The following is a 21,341-nucleotide window of genomic DNA, read 5'->3' as shown; positions in this document are numbered from 1 at the left end:
AGGTTTGACCACAGCATGTCTTTAGAAGCTGATCATTTAATCAAATATACATACAAGTTTACTACTGGACTTTAAAGAAAAATATAAAAAGAAACAAACAACCGACTGAAAGCCATTAAAAACCCCACCTGCCTTAGGTGCTACTCACAGCAATTCAGCTTTCATATGATGGTCCATTCGATCCACCATTTTGGGTGGAGTGAGCCCACTGATTGCTTTCCTGCCCACTTGATGAAACCTGTGCCTGTTTTCTAACTGAACGAGCTCTTTTCCTTCTCCTCTTCTGGCTCTTTCATCATGGAATGTGTTGAACAACACAGGAAATCCACCCTGAATACACTGATGGATACATCCACATGCACACAAATGCTGAGTGCATTTCTGCTCTGTATCAAATATGTACTTCTTGATCAAGTGAAACAGCTCAGAAGCCACCCACCCTCAACATCATTTAGGTGCCACAAGTATCTCACCAGACACATCTCCAGTACCAACCAGAACATAAAACAACAGAGAATTATCACTCTTCTTATTCATGAAGGCTCAAATAATCAATTTCCATTTAAGCTCCCTCTGGGAAAATTCCATATAGATGCAGCTGCCAACACTACCCACTGGAAATACAACATGAACCATGTTTTCAAGTCTGATATCATTTCTAACGTAAGTTTTACTACTAGTTTGATAACAGCTTAACCATGAAGACAACTTGTTCAAAATGAATCCAGGCTGGGCAACAAATACACTATTTGAAGACACTGCAGTCGAACGTGTATTAGTTGAAGTTCAGGGCAATCTGCTGTGCAGCACTCCTCCCTAATCTGCTATTGACAGGAAGACATTTTTACATGAGGCTTTTAAGAACACTTTCTAAAACAGGATGGAAAAATCCCACTTTCCCTGACAACGAGCAATCTGTTTTTGAACAAACTATCATTAAATATACATATCTGGATACAAAGCAATCAGTTCTGACTAAATCCTAAGCACTGTCAGCAACAGCGGAGCACATTTCACTCACCACATCCTAAAGTTGGTAACCCAGGCTGGAAACCATCAGCTGAAGCACACGGATGAAGACTGCACCCAACCAAATGTTATCCACTGCAAACGCAATTCACAGCTATTGAAAAAACACAACAGTTACCTTAACATTCTCAGGCTGCAGTACCACCTTACATATCCTCATCATGTGCAGACTACTTGAAGTAAATAAATATAACCCACTATTTCTTTTTACGAGAGAGTAGAGGAATATACCGCACTTGAATACAAAGGTAACAACCACCAAACCCAGAATTTAGTCATAAGCAAACACAACAAAAAGGTGTCAAAGCTAAAACTAGATTTTTAGAGAGTAGTGTTGGCTGTTGATTGTCAGGGCATGATCACACCCAAACCAAATGTAAAATGAAGTTGGATATAAGACCACGAAAATCAAGCTGATGAGAATCATGGGCAGGGGAATAAGGATCATAGAATGGCCTGGGTTGAAAAGGACCTCAATGATCATCCAGTTTCAACCCCCTGCTATGTGCAGGGTCACCAACCACCAGCCCAGGCTGCCCAGAGCCACATCCAGCCTGGCCTTGAATGCCTCCAGGGATGGAGCATCCACAACCTCCTTGGGCAACCTGTTCCAGTGCGTCACCACCCTCTGAGTGAAAAACTTCCTCCTCATATTTAACCTAAACCTCTCCTGTCTCAGTATAAAACCATAATAAGGAAGCAATAGAAGTGCAATGAGAGCTTAGAGGTACGTGTTTTCTGATAGGATCTTTCAGTGAAGGAAAACAGACTTTAGCTGTATTCAAAAGAGCCTCAATCAATAAAACTGTAGGTAATTAAATACCTACCAGTTCTGGAATCAGCATCAGTTTGAGCTGAGGCATAAAAGAAAGAGAGAATAAGGTGTAGGGCTCCACACACAGGTTGATTCTTCAGGGAAGGAAAGGGAAGAGAGAGAAGGCTCCAGAACCGTGAAGAAAACTGTAGTAACTGAACACACAGAGACAAGTCACGACAGATCAGTGACAGCGAGAAACAGTTTGGGAGGGAAAAGCTGAGGGGGGAGGCAAGATGAAAGAGGAAAATAGTAACCATAACACCCATAACACTATCAGCTGAAATCCAGCCGCTACCTTAGATGATGGCAATGCTAAAATTCAATTAGGTATAACTACAGGCAGTGATGCTACTAAGAACAGCTGTTGTAATCATTAGGCATATTCCATGCGTCTCATAAATGGCACAAAACACTGGGAGCTATGCAGGATTCAATTACTTGCTTTGTCACGAAGATAATACATTTCTTTATTTGTACAAACCCCAGCATTTTGTCATCCTGGCACCCAATTTTCACTTCCCATTAGAGTGTACTACTATTTCTCCTGTGTAGGATTATCTAATTTCCCTTTCAAACTTCTTTCATTGAAAGAAGCCGTGATACACAAGGAGCACTGCCTTGTGTTTTATAAAACAACATGCTACCATTCCTGCAGTGCCCACACCGCTCCAAAAGTAATGCCTCATTTATTTCCACACAACACCAGATACCAAGAATGTAATAATACTAATAATGTGTCATCCATTGCGTCCCTGTGCTCACATCCACTGTTTGGTCCCCACAGACATTCAGCAGCTGTTGATGAATGTCAGCGGGTGCCATTTCTTCCCATGGATGGATTCAATGCCACACCTTTGCTCCACCCTCACTTCCATGTCAGATACCATTGTGTCAGACTGCCCCTCTGCTGCCATCTGCCACACAACAACAAAATGTAACCATATTCACAGCCTCCCATTAGGAAGCTGAGCCCACACCAAGCTGCATTGGCCCCAGCATTCTCTTCTTCAGGCTGGACAACCCCATTCCTCCCAGGCTCTTCTTGTGCACCATGCTGCAGGTCCAAAGCACTCTGGTGACCCTGTGCTCTACTCATTCCTGTGTCACATCTTACTCATAGCAAGGATCTCAAAGCTTCACATGCTCAACATGAACACCACAAAATCAACAGTTGAAAGATCAACTCATTTAATCTCCTTACAGCTCACTACCCCACAGAGCAGCTACAGCGTAGTCAGCTACCCACAAAGTCTTTCCTCAAGATCCAGGACAACAACAACAACAAAAAGAAGACAGCACGATGAACATGACTTCAGCATTCATAATTAAAAACAGGAACTCAGTCTAGACTGCTAGAACCAAACAAAAATACAGAATGGAACCCAAAGCTCCAGCCATGTTCTCTATATACACACATATAGAATCCTACTTTATTCCCATATGCAACGCTACATAGCCATAAGCACAGTCCTGTAACTGGAAGTTTCATAAAGTAAGGTCTACCTCACTGAGCATTTGGAGTATGTATGAAACAGTTTAATCTGCTGTCTGCAAACAAAAGTCGAATTCTTCATGCCTGTCTGGCTTCAGATCCAACATCTACGCTTCAGTTTTCATGAATCTTGGAAAGCAACGCATTCATCTCACAAGCAGAGTGAAAATGCAAGGAAAAAAGCCAATGGGGGAGAAGTAATATAACCCAATCCACTCCAGAGCACATCCGTGAACCATTAAAAGTTTGTGGTACAAGCTGGGTGTAGGAAAGCTATTTGGTACACTATGAGGATAAGAACATTAAGTTGCTCCAGGAGAGGGCCACGTTGAATATGAGAAATTATTTCTTCTTAGGGTGGTGAGGTGTTGGAACAGGCTGCCCAGGGAGGTGGCAGATTCACCATCCCAGGAGGTGCTCAAGAAAAGGGTAGATGTGACAAAAATGCAAAAAACCCCACATTTAACACCATAAAAAGGCTGCAAGTAGGGCAGAGAAAGTTACTTCATCCTGACTTGGCAGAACACAGCAGTTACAGCACTATGAAACAGTAAGTTACATATTACAAGGTCAAGGATCGCTGACCTAGAAAGGAAGGAGCAACTCTCAATGTGGAAACAGCACTATCACCTAAAGGGAAATGCAAGACTCGTTCCGGATGCCATACTTCTCAATGCTTTTGTTATTCCTGATCTATCTGTCACAGCCTACCCAAAGCCAAGGACATCACTTGCTGCTTTTCTGTTACCACAAAAATAAGAAATAAAAACAGAAATGATCCGGCCCTGATAAACTCTTATGTATTGCTTTATCTTCCACATACCTTAAAGACCAGCTATGCTGTCCACATATTTTTCTGTGAACTGAAAATAAGCTGATTTACAGCTATCCAAGTCAATTAGCTTTTGTAGAGAAAAATACAAACCCTAAATTGATGTATCAGCAGATTCTCATCTAGGAAATAATACAGAGCTTTAATCTAACAGAAGTTCTGGTGTTTCAGCAATACCATGCAGCCCTTGCTTTTGTTTTGGAAAGATGATTAAATAAAATAACGAAATAATGGTGAAAAAAAAAAAATAATGAAAAATGTCACTGAAGAAACACTGAGAAGTATTCCCACATATCCGACCTATACAAAACATCTCAACACTTCTACATTGAACATTTGATCTCAATTGTATGAACTACATTCCAACATTACGTTGTCTCATTGCTTCTTACCAGGTGTTGTAATACACTTTTCTTTTGTATGGAAACCCCTCAGTTCTCAACAGACATCCCATGATGTACCAGCAGAGAGGGAAGGAATTTCTTCCAACTAACTTAATTGCTGGGAAGATGCAGGAGAAATCCAACATCTGCAACACATGTATTTCATGTCCTCTTTCATTTTTATTCTCATATTTATATATCTTAATATGCCATCAAAGACAAGAAAGCAACTTCTGTCTCAGATGCACACATTTCTAGTTCATAGCTTAAACCACAAATGCGATACCCTCACTAAACGTGAATATACTGTGAAACAACAAAGCTGTTTTTACCTGTTGTGTTGCTTTACTTACCTTGGAATACAGCACTACAGATCAAGCACTTTCCAATAACTTTTTGATCCTGTGACAAGTTGCAAAGCAATCTGCTCTCGTTGCGTGTCTCTCACAAATAGCAAACCTATGTTGACCAACACGCCTCTGCATGTCAGAACTACTCACCATCCACCAACAACTTATTAAAGCAATAAAACACAGAAATGCTCCATCCTTTTAAAGCAGGAATAATTCACGTCTACTTAAATCCAAACTTTTCATGAGAGAACTTAAGTACCAATTAAATACTGCTTTTTAAAAAAAAAAATAAATTTCCTTTACAAACAGAAGATGACAGCACCAACAGATACGATGTCAAATTCCAATAATCACCACCATTTTGGCAATATCTTAGCACGATCTGTGAACAGTACATTGTACATTACCTCAGCCCCTTATTATGGTTTAAGGTACTACAGATCACATGAATAAATTAAATGAGTCTCTCTCTCAAAAAAAAAATCCCTCTCCTTCTAATCTGAAATGCACCTTTATACCGAAACATAAAAACTTCCAGATAATGAAAGCATTACTGATCATTGACAGCGATTTCCACAGTTCTTTTGAGACATGGAAAAAGATGACCATGGAAATTAAAATGCAGTAACACAATTGGTGTGAATAATACACAACAAGGGAGAGCTTTGTTGTTGTTTTTTTTTAAAGTATACACAGTTGTTCAATGTATTAAGAATCCATGCATTACTTGCATTATTTTTTGAAGTATTAGAACAATTATGTAAATATGAAACTGCACACTTTAATCCTAGTTAATAAAATACCTTAGAAAAATATCATTCTTGACATAGGTTAAATTGTACAAATGTAGATTTGCACAGTAGTTGCGAAGAAAAACACAGAAAGCTGCTTCATTACATACCTGCATTTTCAAGTTTAGTTACTCAGACTTTAAAGGTAAAGCACCTTCTAGGGCCAATAGGTCATATTGTCTAGGAGTACAAAATGAAGATCATGCTGGCTTCACAATTTTCAAGATTCTGATGACTACTGCATTGTAATAGTAACAAAAGAGAATGAAGAATCATTTGAACTAGGTTCTCATGTTCTTCACAAGCTTTCCTCTTTGAGATCTACTCATTTAGTGTTTGAGAAAATCAAGCACAGTCAGACCCAAAGAAAAGTTGGTTCAGCCAACAGGTTAGTAACAACGCTCATCTGCATCAAAGCTTAAAAAAAACTTGCAGTGAATTAACTAAAACAATACCGAAGACAAATATATTTTATTAAAACAGTGAGCAGTTAGAAAGCAAGCAAGTCAGCAGTTTTTAAGCCAAAAAAAACAAACACAGAAACCCAAAACCAACCAAACAAAAAGCAATAAATTAGTCTATCTCCATGCTGGTTCTTTTGCTGTTATTCGCTAACAGATCACACTGGCTGTGCCAAAGTAAGAATACAACATGGTTTTACAGAAGTATATCCATTAGTTGCATTGAATGGATGCATCCCAACTGATGAGATCTGACAGCCTAATGAATTACGTGCTTTGTTTTTAGATGAAAGTAATGGACAAAGAATGACTCGATGAATTTTGCCTGCAGTGATAAAATTTAGGTTTTTAAACAGAAAAAAGGTCAATGGTGTGCAGACACCATCGTATTCTATAGGCTGCTGTTCAGAATGAACGAATAAATATGGAAAACGGAGGTCACGGAGTTTGAGGCTGGTGAATACTGCTGCTTCAGCTGGGATGAGCTTCTGAGATGATCCAGAAAATGCACGCCTTCTGTTTGCCAATAGTTTTTGGCAATATCTATCAGTCAAAACAAAAGCACAACCCGGGACATCATCGCTTAAAAGAAAAACAAAAAAGTCTCATAAAAGATAATGAAAACCACTAAAACTGATTAATTAATAAATAATCTCTTCTTTCGGGACTTAGTTTTCAAAGATATCTAACAAGACCTTCTTCTTTAAAGAAAATCTTCCATATAGTTATTTGTTGTATGAAAACATCAGTGTCTTACCTTTATGGGGAAGAAAGACTACGCTATACCTCATATCAAATATTTTACTAAAAACAAACTTATTACAACTGTAATAAATATAGCTTTTAAAAACATTTATGTACAGCTTTATTTACATCAAAGTCCACTAAAGGAAAAACCTCCAGAAGGAAATGGTCTTGAACCAAGCCTAGTTAAACTAGAAGATCCACTGGTTTATCGGAGGTGATGACGTGTTTTAGAAGGGGAATAAAAGATTTTTATCACTGACTGCAACTGTATTATCAGCTACTGGAAATACTGTAAGAATTCCATGAGTCTGTATTGCCTCCCCACCTATGTCTTCGCTGCACAGGTGGCCTCTGCGTGTGTTTGTGAGGAGGCAACTCTGAATTCATGACAATAGGTACGGATATTTGATATTCGTATCGTTCCAACATCTGAGCAATCTTCTCACGAGTGACCCCATGTTTATTCCTCCTACAAAAATAAAAATTTAAATGAATTGCCTGGCATGGTTATGTTTACAGTCTATAAGAAAAAAAACAACAAAAACAAATAAAACCTAATTTCACATTTTTTCTCCTTGCTTCTCATTTCTAAAAGAACCAGGTGTATTTTCCTGTATTTTTTAGCAGTAAGCATTATGTAATTAAAAAACATACATACAACTAAGTCAAGTGACCGCATAAATTTTAATTTAAAATGTATAACATTTCAAATTTAAACTTATTTTACACTGCATTCTCATTCTCTCAGTATTCAATTTGCATTAATGCTTATTTTAACAATTCACCACAGAATGTACTAAGTAACAGAAAAAAAAATAGAGCCATTCTTCTTTTTAAAGAAATCTGATGTTACACACCAAAACATAACTAAACAGCCCTAGAAACATTTTTGTTCCTATTTATTCTTAAGACTTTATACTGTATACTAGCTAATGAGTAGAGAAATGAATGCCTTACAGGCTACTATTTAGGAAAGTAAACTATCATAAAAAATGGAATGATATGACTTCAAGAATTAATGACAGAGTATTTTCTCATCAATAAAACTAAGGGAAACAAAAAGAAACATTTTAAAATTAAAATTAAAACAAGAACTGCATGCTCATGATACTTTTACCTACTAGATTTTACTGATATTTGTCACAAATTTAGAAATATACACAAAAAAGAGAGATTAGGCACATAAGGAAAAGTGTCAAAGCAGCCTAAAGAGACATCATGTTCTTGCAGTAGCGAACAGCCACTGCTTTCAGTGAGAACTTGGCCTACTAAGAACCTGAGGCATTAGAAATTACACTGTAATATTTCTATTTCCTCAGCACCTATGGAACAGCAAGTCAAAATTCACATTAATGCAATTTCAGCATGAGCTAAAACCACAACAATGAGCCTAATGCACACACTGAGTGCTGAATTAGCAGCACTGCAACAGAACTGACTCCAGAAAAAGATCAAGACAGCATATCCTCTTTGGGCACATCTTCCCTAATCTTTTTGGCTGCCTGGATACATGAAGGAACATAAAAGGCATCTCATCCTTCACCAACAGATGTACCAGCAAAGTCTCCTAGGAGACAGTTATACTTTGAAAGCTTATCTGTTGATAACAGCAAAGTTCCATCACCATTAAAAGCTTCTACATTAAAAGAATTTTGCCATGCAAAGCATCCCAATATACTGATAAAATAATACTACATAGACCTTATCACCTAAAAATAAAAGTAAAAAAAACAGCGCAAGTTCAATGAAGTCAATGCCAAACTGCAGTTCTATGATCATACTGACGGAAAAATGAATATATTTCATTTGTTTGCATTTCACTTCTATTCATATTTTCAACAGGTAAACTTTAAATTAAGAAAGTAACATCCTCAAATACTGCTTTGACAGGATACCTGATATTTCCCACGAGTCTGCATCAAACATACACCTCTATGTTCTGCCTCCTGATCAGAAATCATAAAAGCTTCCTGTAAGAGAGTAAAGCTTTCATCCACTGCTAAGTAAGCACTTAAACTTCGCTCTTCCACCCATGTGTTACGTGTTTGCTCTGACTTGCAGTTTTCAGAACCTCCTAAAAATTACATCTGGAAATATGAAACCCTTTACATAAGGATCTAAATCCTACATAACATGCCTTAAGCACTGCTACAAGACACACGCGTGTGAAATCAAGACGTTTTCACAAGCTACGTGCAGAATACAGTAAAGCAAAAAAAAAAATCACACAAGTGAGTCTAAAGGCAGTATGTACCTCATCAACATGCTGGAGGAAGAAAAGACACTGAACACACATTTGTCATATTCCTGACACCAGGCATTCCCCTAGTGTCAACTTAGCCTATTTTCCTTTCAGTAAGGTTTTGCACTGATATCTTAAACACTAGGCTGCGGTAGAAACAGCTTAATTGAAAAGTTATCTAGAAATACACAAGATATCAAGAATATCAGCATATTCTAGTACAGAAGGCGGGGGGGGGGAAAAAAGAAAGAAAGAAAAAGGGAAGAAAGGAGGAATAAGGAAAAAGGAGGATAAATCCAAAATCCTTTGGCTAGGTAAAGTACTGGCTAGCGTGTTTTTATTCCAAACAGCAGAAACAGCAAGATTAAACAGTGATCCTGTTTAGGAGGGAATTATAATGCACGACTCCAGACAAGTAATGGGATCTCTGAATTTATTACTAGAATAGCATTTACCCAGGTACTGAACTAAATGTTGAGCTCAAAATTTGTAAGGGGAAATCCCCAGACTATAGTAACTTCTCTATCATCCATTTCCTAAACACACTAACAGGGAAAACAGCAACACAAACCTGCAAAATAAAACACTACATCAACTCTTTTCCTAAACTCCCCAAAAACAAAGTTTGCTGACCACACGCTTCTATTCAAATACATACAGCAACTAGATTGCCTAAAAAGTTCCAGAACACTCACAAGAACAGGTAAAATCACTTCATAGTTCAAGGACTTTCCTTTCATTTTGCTAACTTTGGTCTTACAATTAATGACTGGACAAGAAATTCCAACAGTAACAATAATATTCCATTTTTCACTTTTACTTTCTTGCCTATTCAGATTATGAGAAAACACCCATTTTCCTGGAAAATTCTAGTTCATCTCATGCAAAGGAAAACTCACACTGAACATCTGAGAAATGCTGATTACTCTAACAGCTTTCTTCCTAACTTTGCAGTGCTGTATCATAAACTAGAAAAAATTACCAGAACTCATATCAAAGAGAGGGACTCCAGCCCTAAGAATAAATCACAAGTAGCTTAGGACCAAATGAACATTTTAGAAGATTTATCAAGAACACACAAAAAAGTTTCACTCAGTAACACAGGGATTTCACACACACAGTTGGTGTTTGTAGACAATATCTTACAAAGCTGAAACAATGATAAACCAAGTCAGCTGGAGGCAAATAAAATCATGAACAGATAGAGAACTCTTTATCAACCATGAAGGCATTAAATTGCATTTCAAACACTGAAAGCCCCTTAAGTTGGGTTGGTACCTCTCAGATCCCTAAGGAAGGTCTGCCTGAGACAAAAGAGAAATTAACCAAGAATAATAAATAGCTTTTGAGGCACTCTCACAAGCCACAGGTTCAACAACTTATGTCCAAAATCACTACTCTAAGATCTAGATCCTCTGAAGACTGGGAATGGTTTCACAAAATCCTGAGACAGAATAACCTAAAACAAAATTTCTTTTTAATCTATACTGATTAGGAACGTAATACTGTTCCCTGACGATGAGGCACCTAAAGGAAGTAGATAAGGCGCTTATGTCGATGCACTCTTAACACATCCTTGCCTTTCACATTCTATTTATTGTCTGTTTTGTAGCAACAAGTTTCCCAGGATAACTCAAATTTCTCATTACAGTAGAAGCACTTTCTGCAATAGTTAATCATTTCCTAATTCACTTCCAAGAAAGTTTTAATATTGACTTCTAGGATCAATAAGACAAGGTTTGATATCCACACATATAATGTTTCAAAATATTTTAAACAAATAGTTGAATTATATTTCAGTATGAGATACTAGATAAATGTCCTACATACACACACACACACACACACACATATATATATATATATATATATATAGGCATGGGCAAATCTGTTTTTTATCTTTTGCTACGTAAGTACAATGATTCATGTAATATAAACCTTACTTTTCCAATTCTTCAGGATCAAATTTCCACCAAGTATCTGGCTCACGGAACTCCACTCTGTATCCCTTTTCTAGAGCCTGTAGCAAGTAAAGAAAAATGTTTCATATGAGTAGCGTTATTATATAAAGCATGAACAGTATTAACCATAACAAGAAGTTCATGTATCACTACAATTAACAGATGTAGTTAACTTTACATTGGTATTATGCTGAATTTCACTTGCCCCAAACCTGTCTTTCACTCCAGGCTAAGCAGATTAGATCACATCTGTCCTAAAACTGTTCTGGACTACTGCCATACCATTTATTCACTGTATCAATAAGCAGTCTCCCTTCAGAAGCCAAAGAAAGAAAGAAGTTTCTGCACATATCAGACCAGTTCATTGTATATGAAGGTAAATTCAGAGCTCTAAGAGACGGCATAATTTCACAACAAAACCTACCACTTCCACATATGGTTTCATCTCCCAGGCTTGAGTGTTAGTGTTGTCTATTATAACTGGAGATTTTCCCTGCTCCATTGCCTGTTTGGCTGCAACAAAAGAAACTGCATGTAAATAAGCAATTATATAATTCAAATAAAATGGTGCATGCAAGAAAGTTAATTAATCTGGTCTGATTGAAACTTTTCTACGAAAAGTAGAGATGCAAATGTAAAGTAGTATGAGCAAATATGTAAGAGAAATGAAACAAGGAACATAAAACCAAGGTAGTGGTGAATCAATACAATGGGTTAAATGGGAATTGTTGAAACAATATGACAGAGCTGCTCCAAGTATGTGTCCTGCTGAGTGTTAAAGAGACTTCTGGTATGAAACTATATTCAGGTCCTAGCTTCACCAGCAGCATGTGGTACATTCATAACTGGGACCTATGGCTAGGTAGTGCACTTATTCAACAAAATGTTATGAAATATGTATTATTCATACAAAGATATCCAAAACACTAGTGAGATCCATTAAAAAAACAAACAAACAAACAAACTGTAGAGGTTTGACTTGGCAAACAGCTAAATATCACATAGCTGTCCCAGTGGGACAGAGGAGAGAAATAAAAAAAAACCTGCAAAACACCAGGACTCATAGGTTGAGATAAAAACTGTTTACTAAAACAAAAAGGAAGAGAGAAATAATAGTAATGATAATAATATATACATGCATATATTTACAGAACAAGTGAGGTCCAACACAGTTTCTCACTACCCATGACCAATGCCCAGCCAGCCCCCGAGCAGTGCCTGCCTCCCCAGTATTATGGTTTCCTCTCACGATGTCATACTGTGTGGAAGATCCCTTTGGTTGGTTTAGGTCAGCTGTTCTGGCTCTCTCCCCTCCCAGCTCCTTGTACCCCTTCAGCTCCCTCACTGGCAGGACAGTATGAGAAGCTGAAAAATGGAATCACTCCTGCCTCTGTTCAGCGTTGCTCAGCAATAATTTGAATATCAGTGTATTACCAGCACAGCTTTCCTCCTGAAGCCAAAACACAGCACCATACCATCCACTATGAGGAAAATCAGCTCTGTCCTAGCTGCAACCAAGGCGAAATCTAACTCTGATCTTCAGATCACACACTCATTCCTCTAAACCCCTCATCTCCCACAGTGCTCTTAGAATGATGAACTAGATGACAGAACTGAAATATCTGAAACTCAAAATGCAAACAACTATTGTAAAAAAGTTTCCATGAAAATTAATAATGTCTTACTAAACAGAGTCAGAATATATACACACACACACCTGTTGCATACGTACTCATTCAACAGACACTGTTCAGTCTGTACAATGAATGAAACAAGTGTCCAAAGGAAGAAACAACAACTAAGTTATTGTTGAGAAGTAGAGATGAAATCAATCCATAAAACAAGAAGAAACTAAAGGAAAAGAGGCTGGGAAGTAACCACATAGATGAAAAGCAGAAAAATAAGATAAAGTATTTTCTCTCAGAGCACTAAGAATCAGTGGAGAAAGCCATGCAAACTGTACAGTATATTGCTCATTCTTCATTAACTTTACACAAGTGACAGACTGACATGACAGACTGTCAGAATGCAAGGAAAAAATACTGAAAGATGGTATTCAGGAAAGAATAATAAAGAATACAAAGATTAATAAAGGGAATAACAAAATGGCTAATGCAGATAACAGGGCCAAAATTTACAAAAGCTAGTGAAGAAAGATTGTATTGAAGTCACAATGGCAAATTGATTCCAGCATTTGTTGCTCACTATCCATGACCACTCTCTCTTTACTAGGAGAGTGGTTAGGCCCTGGAACAGGCTGCCCAGGGAGGTTGTGGATGCCCCGTCCTTGGAGGTGTTCAAGGCCAGGTTGGACGGGGCCCTGGGCAACCTGATCTAGTAAATGTGTATGTTTGGTGGCCCTGCCAGGCAGGGGGGTTGGAACTACATGATCCTTGAGGTCCCTTCCAACCCAGGTCATTCTGTGATTCTGTGTGATTGGCTGTATTTGTGCACTTGATCCCACAACCTAAGAATTAAATGCACGTGTGCTTTGTTATCAAGGATATGTAATTCTTCATTCTTGAATGTCTTGTAAGCATTTAAGAGTTTTAAAACCTGTTCATCTAAATCCCTAGATTAGTCAGTATACAGAAGAGATTTTGTCCTTAAAATCTGCGCCTTCTGCAACTTCAAAATCCAACAGAATTTATAAACTGATTAAAATATAACAACAAAATACAAATACTTATGTATATTCTGACAGATTTATTTATATATACACACACTCCTATACTCACACACACACACGCCCCATCTCACACATACTACTAGCATACGCATAGTGCTTTACTTCTATTCAGTAAATAGAAAAGTAATTTAAGAGAATTTCTTTTATGCATTCAAACCTCTCTTCTGGTTCCAGTCATGGGCATCACCCAGCTGAGCAGCATTATATGTATATCCATCTTGCTGACGAAAGTAATCATCGGTGCTGAGTACAACACCATCACGACTATGATCAAGCAGAAAGCTATTGAAAAAAGGGAAACACAAATTGTTACAAGATATATATTTCATATTAACTCCCCCCAAAAACAATAAAGCTAAAGTAAATCTGTGCCCTACTTCTGAGATTCTTGTAAAATTCAAAATATTTTGTAACGGAAAAACATAAGTTTACCATTCATTTCAACTCAAATTAAAGCAGTATTTTTCTCCCCTCTCTACTCCTATATCTGTTGTTTCTCCAGCTTAGAAATTCATAACCATCTACTTCACAGCTCTGTCACAACAGGTTCTGAACCTAATGGTCACTTATTGTATTCTTTACAATATATGTAATTGAAATATTGTGACAATATGTATTGTCACTTATTGTATTCATTAATACTTCCAATACCAGTTCTTGTCTGCATTTATCTCTAGGAACAAATCTGATCATAGGATCTGGATACAACTGAAAAATGAACTGGATGCTTAAATTGTTCCTTCTCTAAACAAGCATTATTCTGACCACTGTTCACACTACTTGCACATACAATATGTATTGAATAGGAACAGTGAAAGAAGACTTCTGATTTCAGCGATTTCCATATTTCCAGGGAAAAATACAAGATCACACTAATATTTCAGAATTGTGCTACTAATGAAAGTCAGGATTACAGAAGAGTATATTCATATCCTGTATTGGAGGAATGATATTCCATTTCTATGTCTTCTGCCCCAGTACAGACCATACAATCTTACTCACACCCACTTTCTCATTAGCAATGGCACTCCCTGCACCTACAAGTTATCAGAAAAAAAAAGTGACCCTAATTTGTTTTTTATTTCTGTGTCAATTTTTGGAAACTTCAGCATTTGTATTTATTCAAGTGAAGGCCCAAAAAGATGACACAGGGAAAGTGGTCAAAGATCATTACAGACCTCCTCTAGTAGAGCAGCAGCGAGCTGTTACAGGGGTAACACCCCTTACCCCTTAAAGGGTTATACCCTTTAGAACTGCAGTTCTAGTCAAACAGGTGACAAGAAATTTAAGATACAGTTTTTAATTGCCATCACTCACACTTCAGGGTTAACAGTGTGATAGGAAAAGCATGTGCTTTACTATCCCTGCATGTATTAAACTTCAAACTGGGAGAAAAACAATCACTTCTTGAACCACTTAAATCACTTCATTAAAGAGGGTTAACTTGGCTTCCTGAGCAAATGCCATTTTACAGTGACTTTCAACAGAGCATGAGTTTGATGGGCGAAATCACAGAATCACAGAACTGTAGGGGTTGGAAGGGACCTCTAGAGATCATCGAGTCCAACCCCCCTGCCAAAGCAGGCTCCCTACACCACATCACACAGGTCGGCGTCCAGGCGGGTCTTGAATATCTCCAGAGAAGGAGACTCCACCACCTCCCTGGGCAGCCTGTTCCAGTGCTCCGTCACCCTCACTGTAAAGAAGTTCTTGCACACATTCATGCGGAACTTCCTATGCTGTAGTTTCATCCCATTACCCCTAGTCCTGTCCCCACGCACTACTGAAAAGAGACCAGCCTCGCCACTATGGCCCCCACAGTTATATTAGTTACTGCAGTGAGTGATGAAAGAACACTGCATGAATCCATTAAACTTTGCGAGAATTCTCTATGCATTGGCATGAAATGCAATGGTCAAACCACTGAGAGGCATAACTGAGCTGGTTTGTGGAGATAACTAAAAGTCACGCTCAGTATTGCCTAGGAATTCCAACAAATACCTGTGAATCAGGGAAACCAATGACAGCAAAAGTTGCAGGGAGGGTTGGGGGGGGGTGACCCCCTGGTCGATCAGCAATATCATATATTTCTTCACTAGGAGAGTGGTTAGGTCCTGGAACAGGCTGCCCAGGGAGGTTGTGGATGCCCCGTCCTCGGAGGTGTTCAAGGCCAGGTTGGACGGGGCCCTGGGCAACCTGATCTAGTAAATGTGTATGTTTGGTGGCCCTACCAGGCAGGGGGGCTGGAACTACATGATCCTTGAGGTCCCTTCCAACCCGGGTCATTCTGTGATTCTGTGATCAGAACTCCATACACATGATCGACCCCACATTAATCCAACCCAGTGAGTAATCTCTATTCTGTCAAACATAAACCCTATTTTCAGAAAATCCTTGAAATTGGTGCTTAAAGGAAAATCCTGTGAAACAGAGATAATTCTTTCAGTCAGATCTACCGTCTGAGCCCACGACTGTTTTTGCTTTCTATAGTATATTCAAATGAATAAGAACAGCCAGTCATTGCCACAGAGAATCTGTATCCCAATGAGACTCTTGGATTCCACTGCCCAGTGGAAATGTAGGTAATGTCTCAGGCTCAAAAACAGGCACCGTACCCAAAAGCTACAAGAAGTAAACTGCACCAGCAGCATGTGTGATACTCTGTTGCTGAAGTGCCAGGAACAGAGGAAAGCAGGCCAACTCCCAAACAACCCAAGGCAACAAATGTATGTCAGTTCTAAGTTACCAAGCTTTCCCATAAATAGCTGCAGGGAGAGCTACTTAAATTTAATTCCCACACAAGGAATTTGCTATGTATTGCCATGTCATCAACAACTATGAGCTCTACAAGGTCTATTACAATATAATTGGAAATAAAATCTTTCATAAGCTCATGAACTCAGATAGAAACAACAAAGCACACCTACGCAAAGAATGAAACATTACTATGTAACCACACAAAGAGACAACTCCATTGCTTTGAGTTGGGGAAGGAAAATCAAGGAAGATGATTCTCTGACAGGCAAGTCAAACTGCAGATCACACAGCATCAGTATGTGCACGTGTGACAGAAGTAGCAGCATCAGCCAAGCACTGCAAACCAGCTCTTTTGCATCCAATTGCACGACATTCCCTGCAATTGAACATTTACCTCTGAACTTCACAGGACAGTTACAATGAAGCAGATATATATTAAGCTATTTAAATGATACTTGTAAACAATTTGATGATCAATGTATTGATTCAATAATCAGTGTAAATGATTTGATACAACAAGGGGGAATGGTTTTAAACTGAGACAGGGGAGGTTCAGGTTAGAGACTGGGAGATGTTTTTCACCCAGAGGGTGCTGACGCACTGGAACAGGTTGCCCAAGGAGGCTGTGGATGGCCCATCCCTGCAGGCATTCAAGGCCAGGCTGGATGAGGCTCTGGGCAGCCTGGTCTGGTGGCTGGTGACCCTGCACATAGCAGGGGGTTGAAGCTAGATGTTCTTTGTGGTCCTTTTCAACCCAGGCCTTCTATGATTCTATGATACTTCTAACACTACAACCTCTACAAGAGGCAGAATTAGAAACAGAGTTAGAAACAAAAGCATTCCTACATCCAATAGTTATTTAATTCATCCACTCCCAAGATGCAGAAGTTCCTCACTCCAACAGCCGTATTGTATTCTCTTTCTGGGACACTCTCTTATATGGGCCTAACAACAGATTTCACTTCAAAAGTACATTGTCAGTGATGCCAACATTGGCTTTTTCAACCTCACTAAGCCAACTTTTATACAAATTCACGTTGATCTACTTACAGACGAATGGGAATTTGGAACTGTTGCCAAGTTCATTTGCAGAATATCCTAAAAGCCAAAGCTTTTTTTATTTTTTAATCTTTTTCCAACAGTGTTCACTGTCGCGAGTCAGCAACACAACATGGGAAATGATTCTTAAAATCACATTACCAGCTACATCAAATTACAGCACGTTTTTGCTGCTTGGGCTAAATATACTAAAGATACATCACTGGGTATCCACATGGGCAAATGGTAGAGAAAATTTCTAACTATATTGTAAAATCACTTCCAAACCAAAGGAAAAAAATAATTTTTCAAGCTTTTCTCTGAAGTGCTTTGGATTGAGGGAGCATTACCTGGCTAAGTACATGCACCTGCTTTTCTTCCATATATATTTTTCCCCTCCAAATCCATCTAAGACTAAGGTTACAGTGTCACTTGTAGTCCTAGTCTGCACAGCAGAACTCTATGATACCATATAATTCTGGTTTTTAGCTTCTTCCCCGAGTACATCCCACCCCTTGGGTACCTGAGACCATGGAATATGATTCTGCAGGAATTAACAACTGAAACCAAGCTCTGAACATACAAAACTGCACGTAGCTGAAAACAATGACAAACAGGTCCCACACAGTTCAAATTCTGCACCCCAATTCAGTGACTACGATCGACCTTGATCTTACAGCGCCCACTTCCCCGTCTGTTGAATTAATTTAGTAATTCATCTGACAAGTAGGAGATGAAAAAACATGAATACAGACTCATAAAAAACTTAAACACTTGGGATCGCTCAGCTAATATGACTGCCATACTTAGATTGAAAGGCCATTCACCATGCAAAGTATCAAAAAGATAACATTAAATAGTTTTATATTTAAAACTACCCAATTTCTGGACTGAATAAAGCAGTATTTTTTTCCCTACTTTATTATTTTCTATGCTACTTCCATATACTTAAACTATTGCCATAATACATATCAACACTCAGCTTCAAAAATAAAGGTTTGCAAATCAGAGCGATCAGTATCTAGAAAACGTGAGGTAAGTTACACAAATATGTGAGTTAGAAATTTCTGGTAGATATTCTTCTATGATACAGCCCCCTAAATACTAGGGGAAAAAAATAATCCAAACCCACACACAGTAAGGTCGCTCCTTTATAGAAAAAGAACAACATGGAAGAACATAATCACAATATCTATTTAATAGTCTGCTAACATACACACAATATCACAGAGAATCACAGAATGACCCGGGTTGGAAGGGACCTCAAGGATCATGTAGTTCCAACCCCCCTGCCTGGCAGGGCCACCAAACATACACATTTACTAGATCAGGTTGCCCAGGGCCCCGTCCAGCCTGGTCTTGAACACCTCCAAGGACGAGGCATCCACAACCTTCCTGGGCAGCCTGTTCCAGGGCCTAACCACTCTCCTAGTGAAGAACTTCCCCCTAACATCCAACCTAAATCTTCCCTCCTTCAACTTGGATCCATTTCCCCGTGTCCTGCTATTGTCAGCCCTTTCAAAGAGTTTACTCCCCTCCTGGGAGTAAGTTCCCTTCAGATATTGAAAGGCTGCAATGAGGTCACCCCGCAACCTTCTCTTCTCCAGGCTGAACAAGCCCAACTCCCTCAGCCTGTCCTCATAGGGGACAAACTACTGCTCTGCTAGAGCACGCCAAAGATTCTTTCTGTAAATTAAGAAATCTGATAATAAAAGGGGCAGACTATCGCATACAAACACATATCACATATGAGTGTTTCAGAGTAAAAGTCACAGAACGCTTTAAAAGTAACATAAAACAGCTTCTGTTCATTGAAATTCATACTAACAAAGTCAAAAAACAAACCATGTGACTCTAATATTTACTGTCAGATGTCATTTCTAAATAAAAATGACTGCACTTTAATAGCCTAATTTACAAATACCAAACTTGCTGATAAACTTTTCAAAAATTCTTTTTTTTTTTTTTCCCCTGAATCTAAGTAAGCTCTCTAAGCTTTCAGCCTTCACTTAAAATCACAGAATCATAGAATGGCCTGGATTGAAAAGGACCATGATGATCATCTAGTTTCAACCCCCCTGCTATGTGCAGGGTCACCACCAGACCAGGCTGCCCAGAGCCACATCCAGCCTGGCCTTGAATGCCTCCAGGGATGGGGCATCCACAATCTCCTTGGGCAACCTGTTCCAGTGTGCATCACCCTCTGAATGAAAAACCTTCTCCTAAGAACTAACCTAAACCTCCCCCATCTCATTTTACTTACCGAGACAGCGTTGATTTCCCTGACCCAGGTAGGCCTCTTAAGATAAGGAGCACTTTCTGTAAACAATTAAACCTCTCCTCAAGTGGGGAAGAAAATCTATGCATTCCTTCTGCACTGTAAGTTTTTGGTTCTTTCCAATACTCTTCTCTGGTTTCACAGAAACCATTAGTTTGGAGACCACTCTGATGATTATTTCCATTGCTGAAGACCTGAGTACTATGGAAATCAGTATGATCAACACTGTAGCTACTCTGATCGTGCACAGGACCGTGACAGTTGATATCCTGATTTTCACGGTAACCATAGTAATTTTCATAAGAAAGTTCATCATTCTGAGAAGGAAAAGCATTTGTATTTTGCTGTGGGGAATTAAGTATCTGAAAATGCGCCTGATGGGTCAGCCTTGGAGGAGGAGGCCCCTGAGGTACTATGAAAGACGCTGTTGACTGCCAGGCAGGTCTGAATTCAGGCACTGAATAACTAGACTCCATTTGTCCATTAAAGGCATTTTCAGGTTTCCAGCCACTTGTTTCCATGACAAACTGCTGCTCATTGCTTATTTTCTGACCTCCCTGTTCCCCAGAGAAATACTGTCCATTCTCATGAAACGGTTGTGGGCTGTCCAACAATCCACGTTGATAATCCTCTTGTGATGCTTGACTGCAATTATTCACAGAATATTGTTCCTGAGAAGTTTCGGTTTCTTTTTCCTGAAGCATATTTATATTTTCACTTTCCAGCTGATGAATTTCTTTGTAGAACTGGTCCAGTTCATCATCCATTCCTGATACAACAGAAGAAATCGCTTGCACTTTCTTTGCCTCAGTTCCTTTAGTTTTGTTTTCCTGCACGCCATCTCCCACACTGCTTTGATACTCATCACAGCCCCCAGACTGCTCCTGTGTGTTACTCTCAGCAGGCTTATAAATCGGTCCAATGAATTCTTTGCTTGTAATAAACTCTCCATCTGACTCGTTTCTATTTACTGAGAATGCTTCACAACTATTTTTAGTATTATCTTCATTGACATCATTCGCAGTAAGAGGATCTTCCTTTTCTTCGTCCTCAGTGTCATTTATTGATACCAGCGGAGGATTTATGTTCTGCACAGTCACAGAATCAACTGCTTGACTAAACTCTAGGTTGCCTTCTGGAAGCACTTCATTTGCTGCTCCCAAGACATTCATAGGTATTTTCTCTTCCTTCTGCACTTCATTATCCCCTTCGTTATCTGAAACACACACCGGTATCAAGTCATTAGATGTTCTGTCAGGGTCCCCCTCTTCTTGAATGCCTTGGTTGCCACAATCAGGGAGGTTCTCAAAAGCCCCTTCCGTTGACTTCATCTTTTTAGAACACGGTTCAGCTGTGACTTCATCCAGACACTCCAAGAGCCTTACTCTACTTTCAGCATGAAGCATCTTAGGAAGAAAAGATTAATACATGATCAGCACAAGCAATTTGAAAGCAGAGTTTAAAAGAAAAA

The 21,341-nt window shown here is 38.9% G+C and overlaps 1 protein-coding gene across 6 annotated transcripts in view; it reads right to left on the bottom strand.

Annotated features, from left to right (window-relative positions):
- Positions 1–21,341, bottom strand: part of N4BP2L2 (NEDD4 binding protein 2 like 2) — a 34,673-nt gene that overhangs the window by 10,357 nt on the left and 2,975 nt on the right. For 4 of the 6 annotated variants that reach the window (XR_004305962.1, XR_004305966.1, XR_004305963.1 and 1 more), the window contains exons 2-6: positions 19,856–21,276; positions 13,955–14,079; positions 11,533–11,621; positions 11,091–11,167; positions 7,231–7,374 (exon numbers count right to left, since the gene is read on the bottom strand). Coding sequence is in view for 1 of the 6 variants with exons in the window: in XM_032442141.1 (XP_032298032.1) it covers positions 7,231–7,374; positions 11,091–11,167; positions 11,533–11,621; positions 13,955–14,079; positions 19,856–21,276 (1,856 nt within the window). In the remaining 5 variants the exon portion in view is untranslated. The remainder of the gene's footprint in view (positions 1–7,230; positions 7,375–11,090; positions 11,168–11,532; positions 11,622–13,954; positions 14,080–19,855; positions 21,277–21,341) is intronic. The other 2 variants (XR_004305965.1, XR_004305964.1) reach the window with 2 other exon arrangements.

Source organism: Coturnix japonica, chromosome 1, assembly GCF_001577835.2.
Source record: "Coturnix japonica isolate 7356 chromosome 1, Coturnix japonica 2.1, whole genome shotgun sequence".
NCBI lineage: Eukaryota > Metazoa > Chordata > Aves > Galliformes > Phasianidae > Coturnix > Coturnix japonica.
The sequence above is the reverse complement of the archived record's forward strand: the minus strand, read 5'-3'. Positions and strand labels throughout refer to the sequence as shown.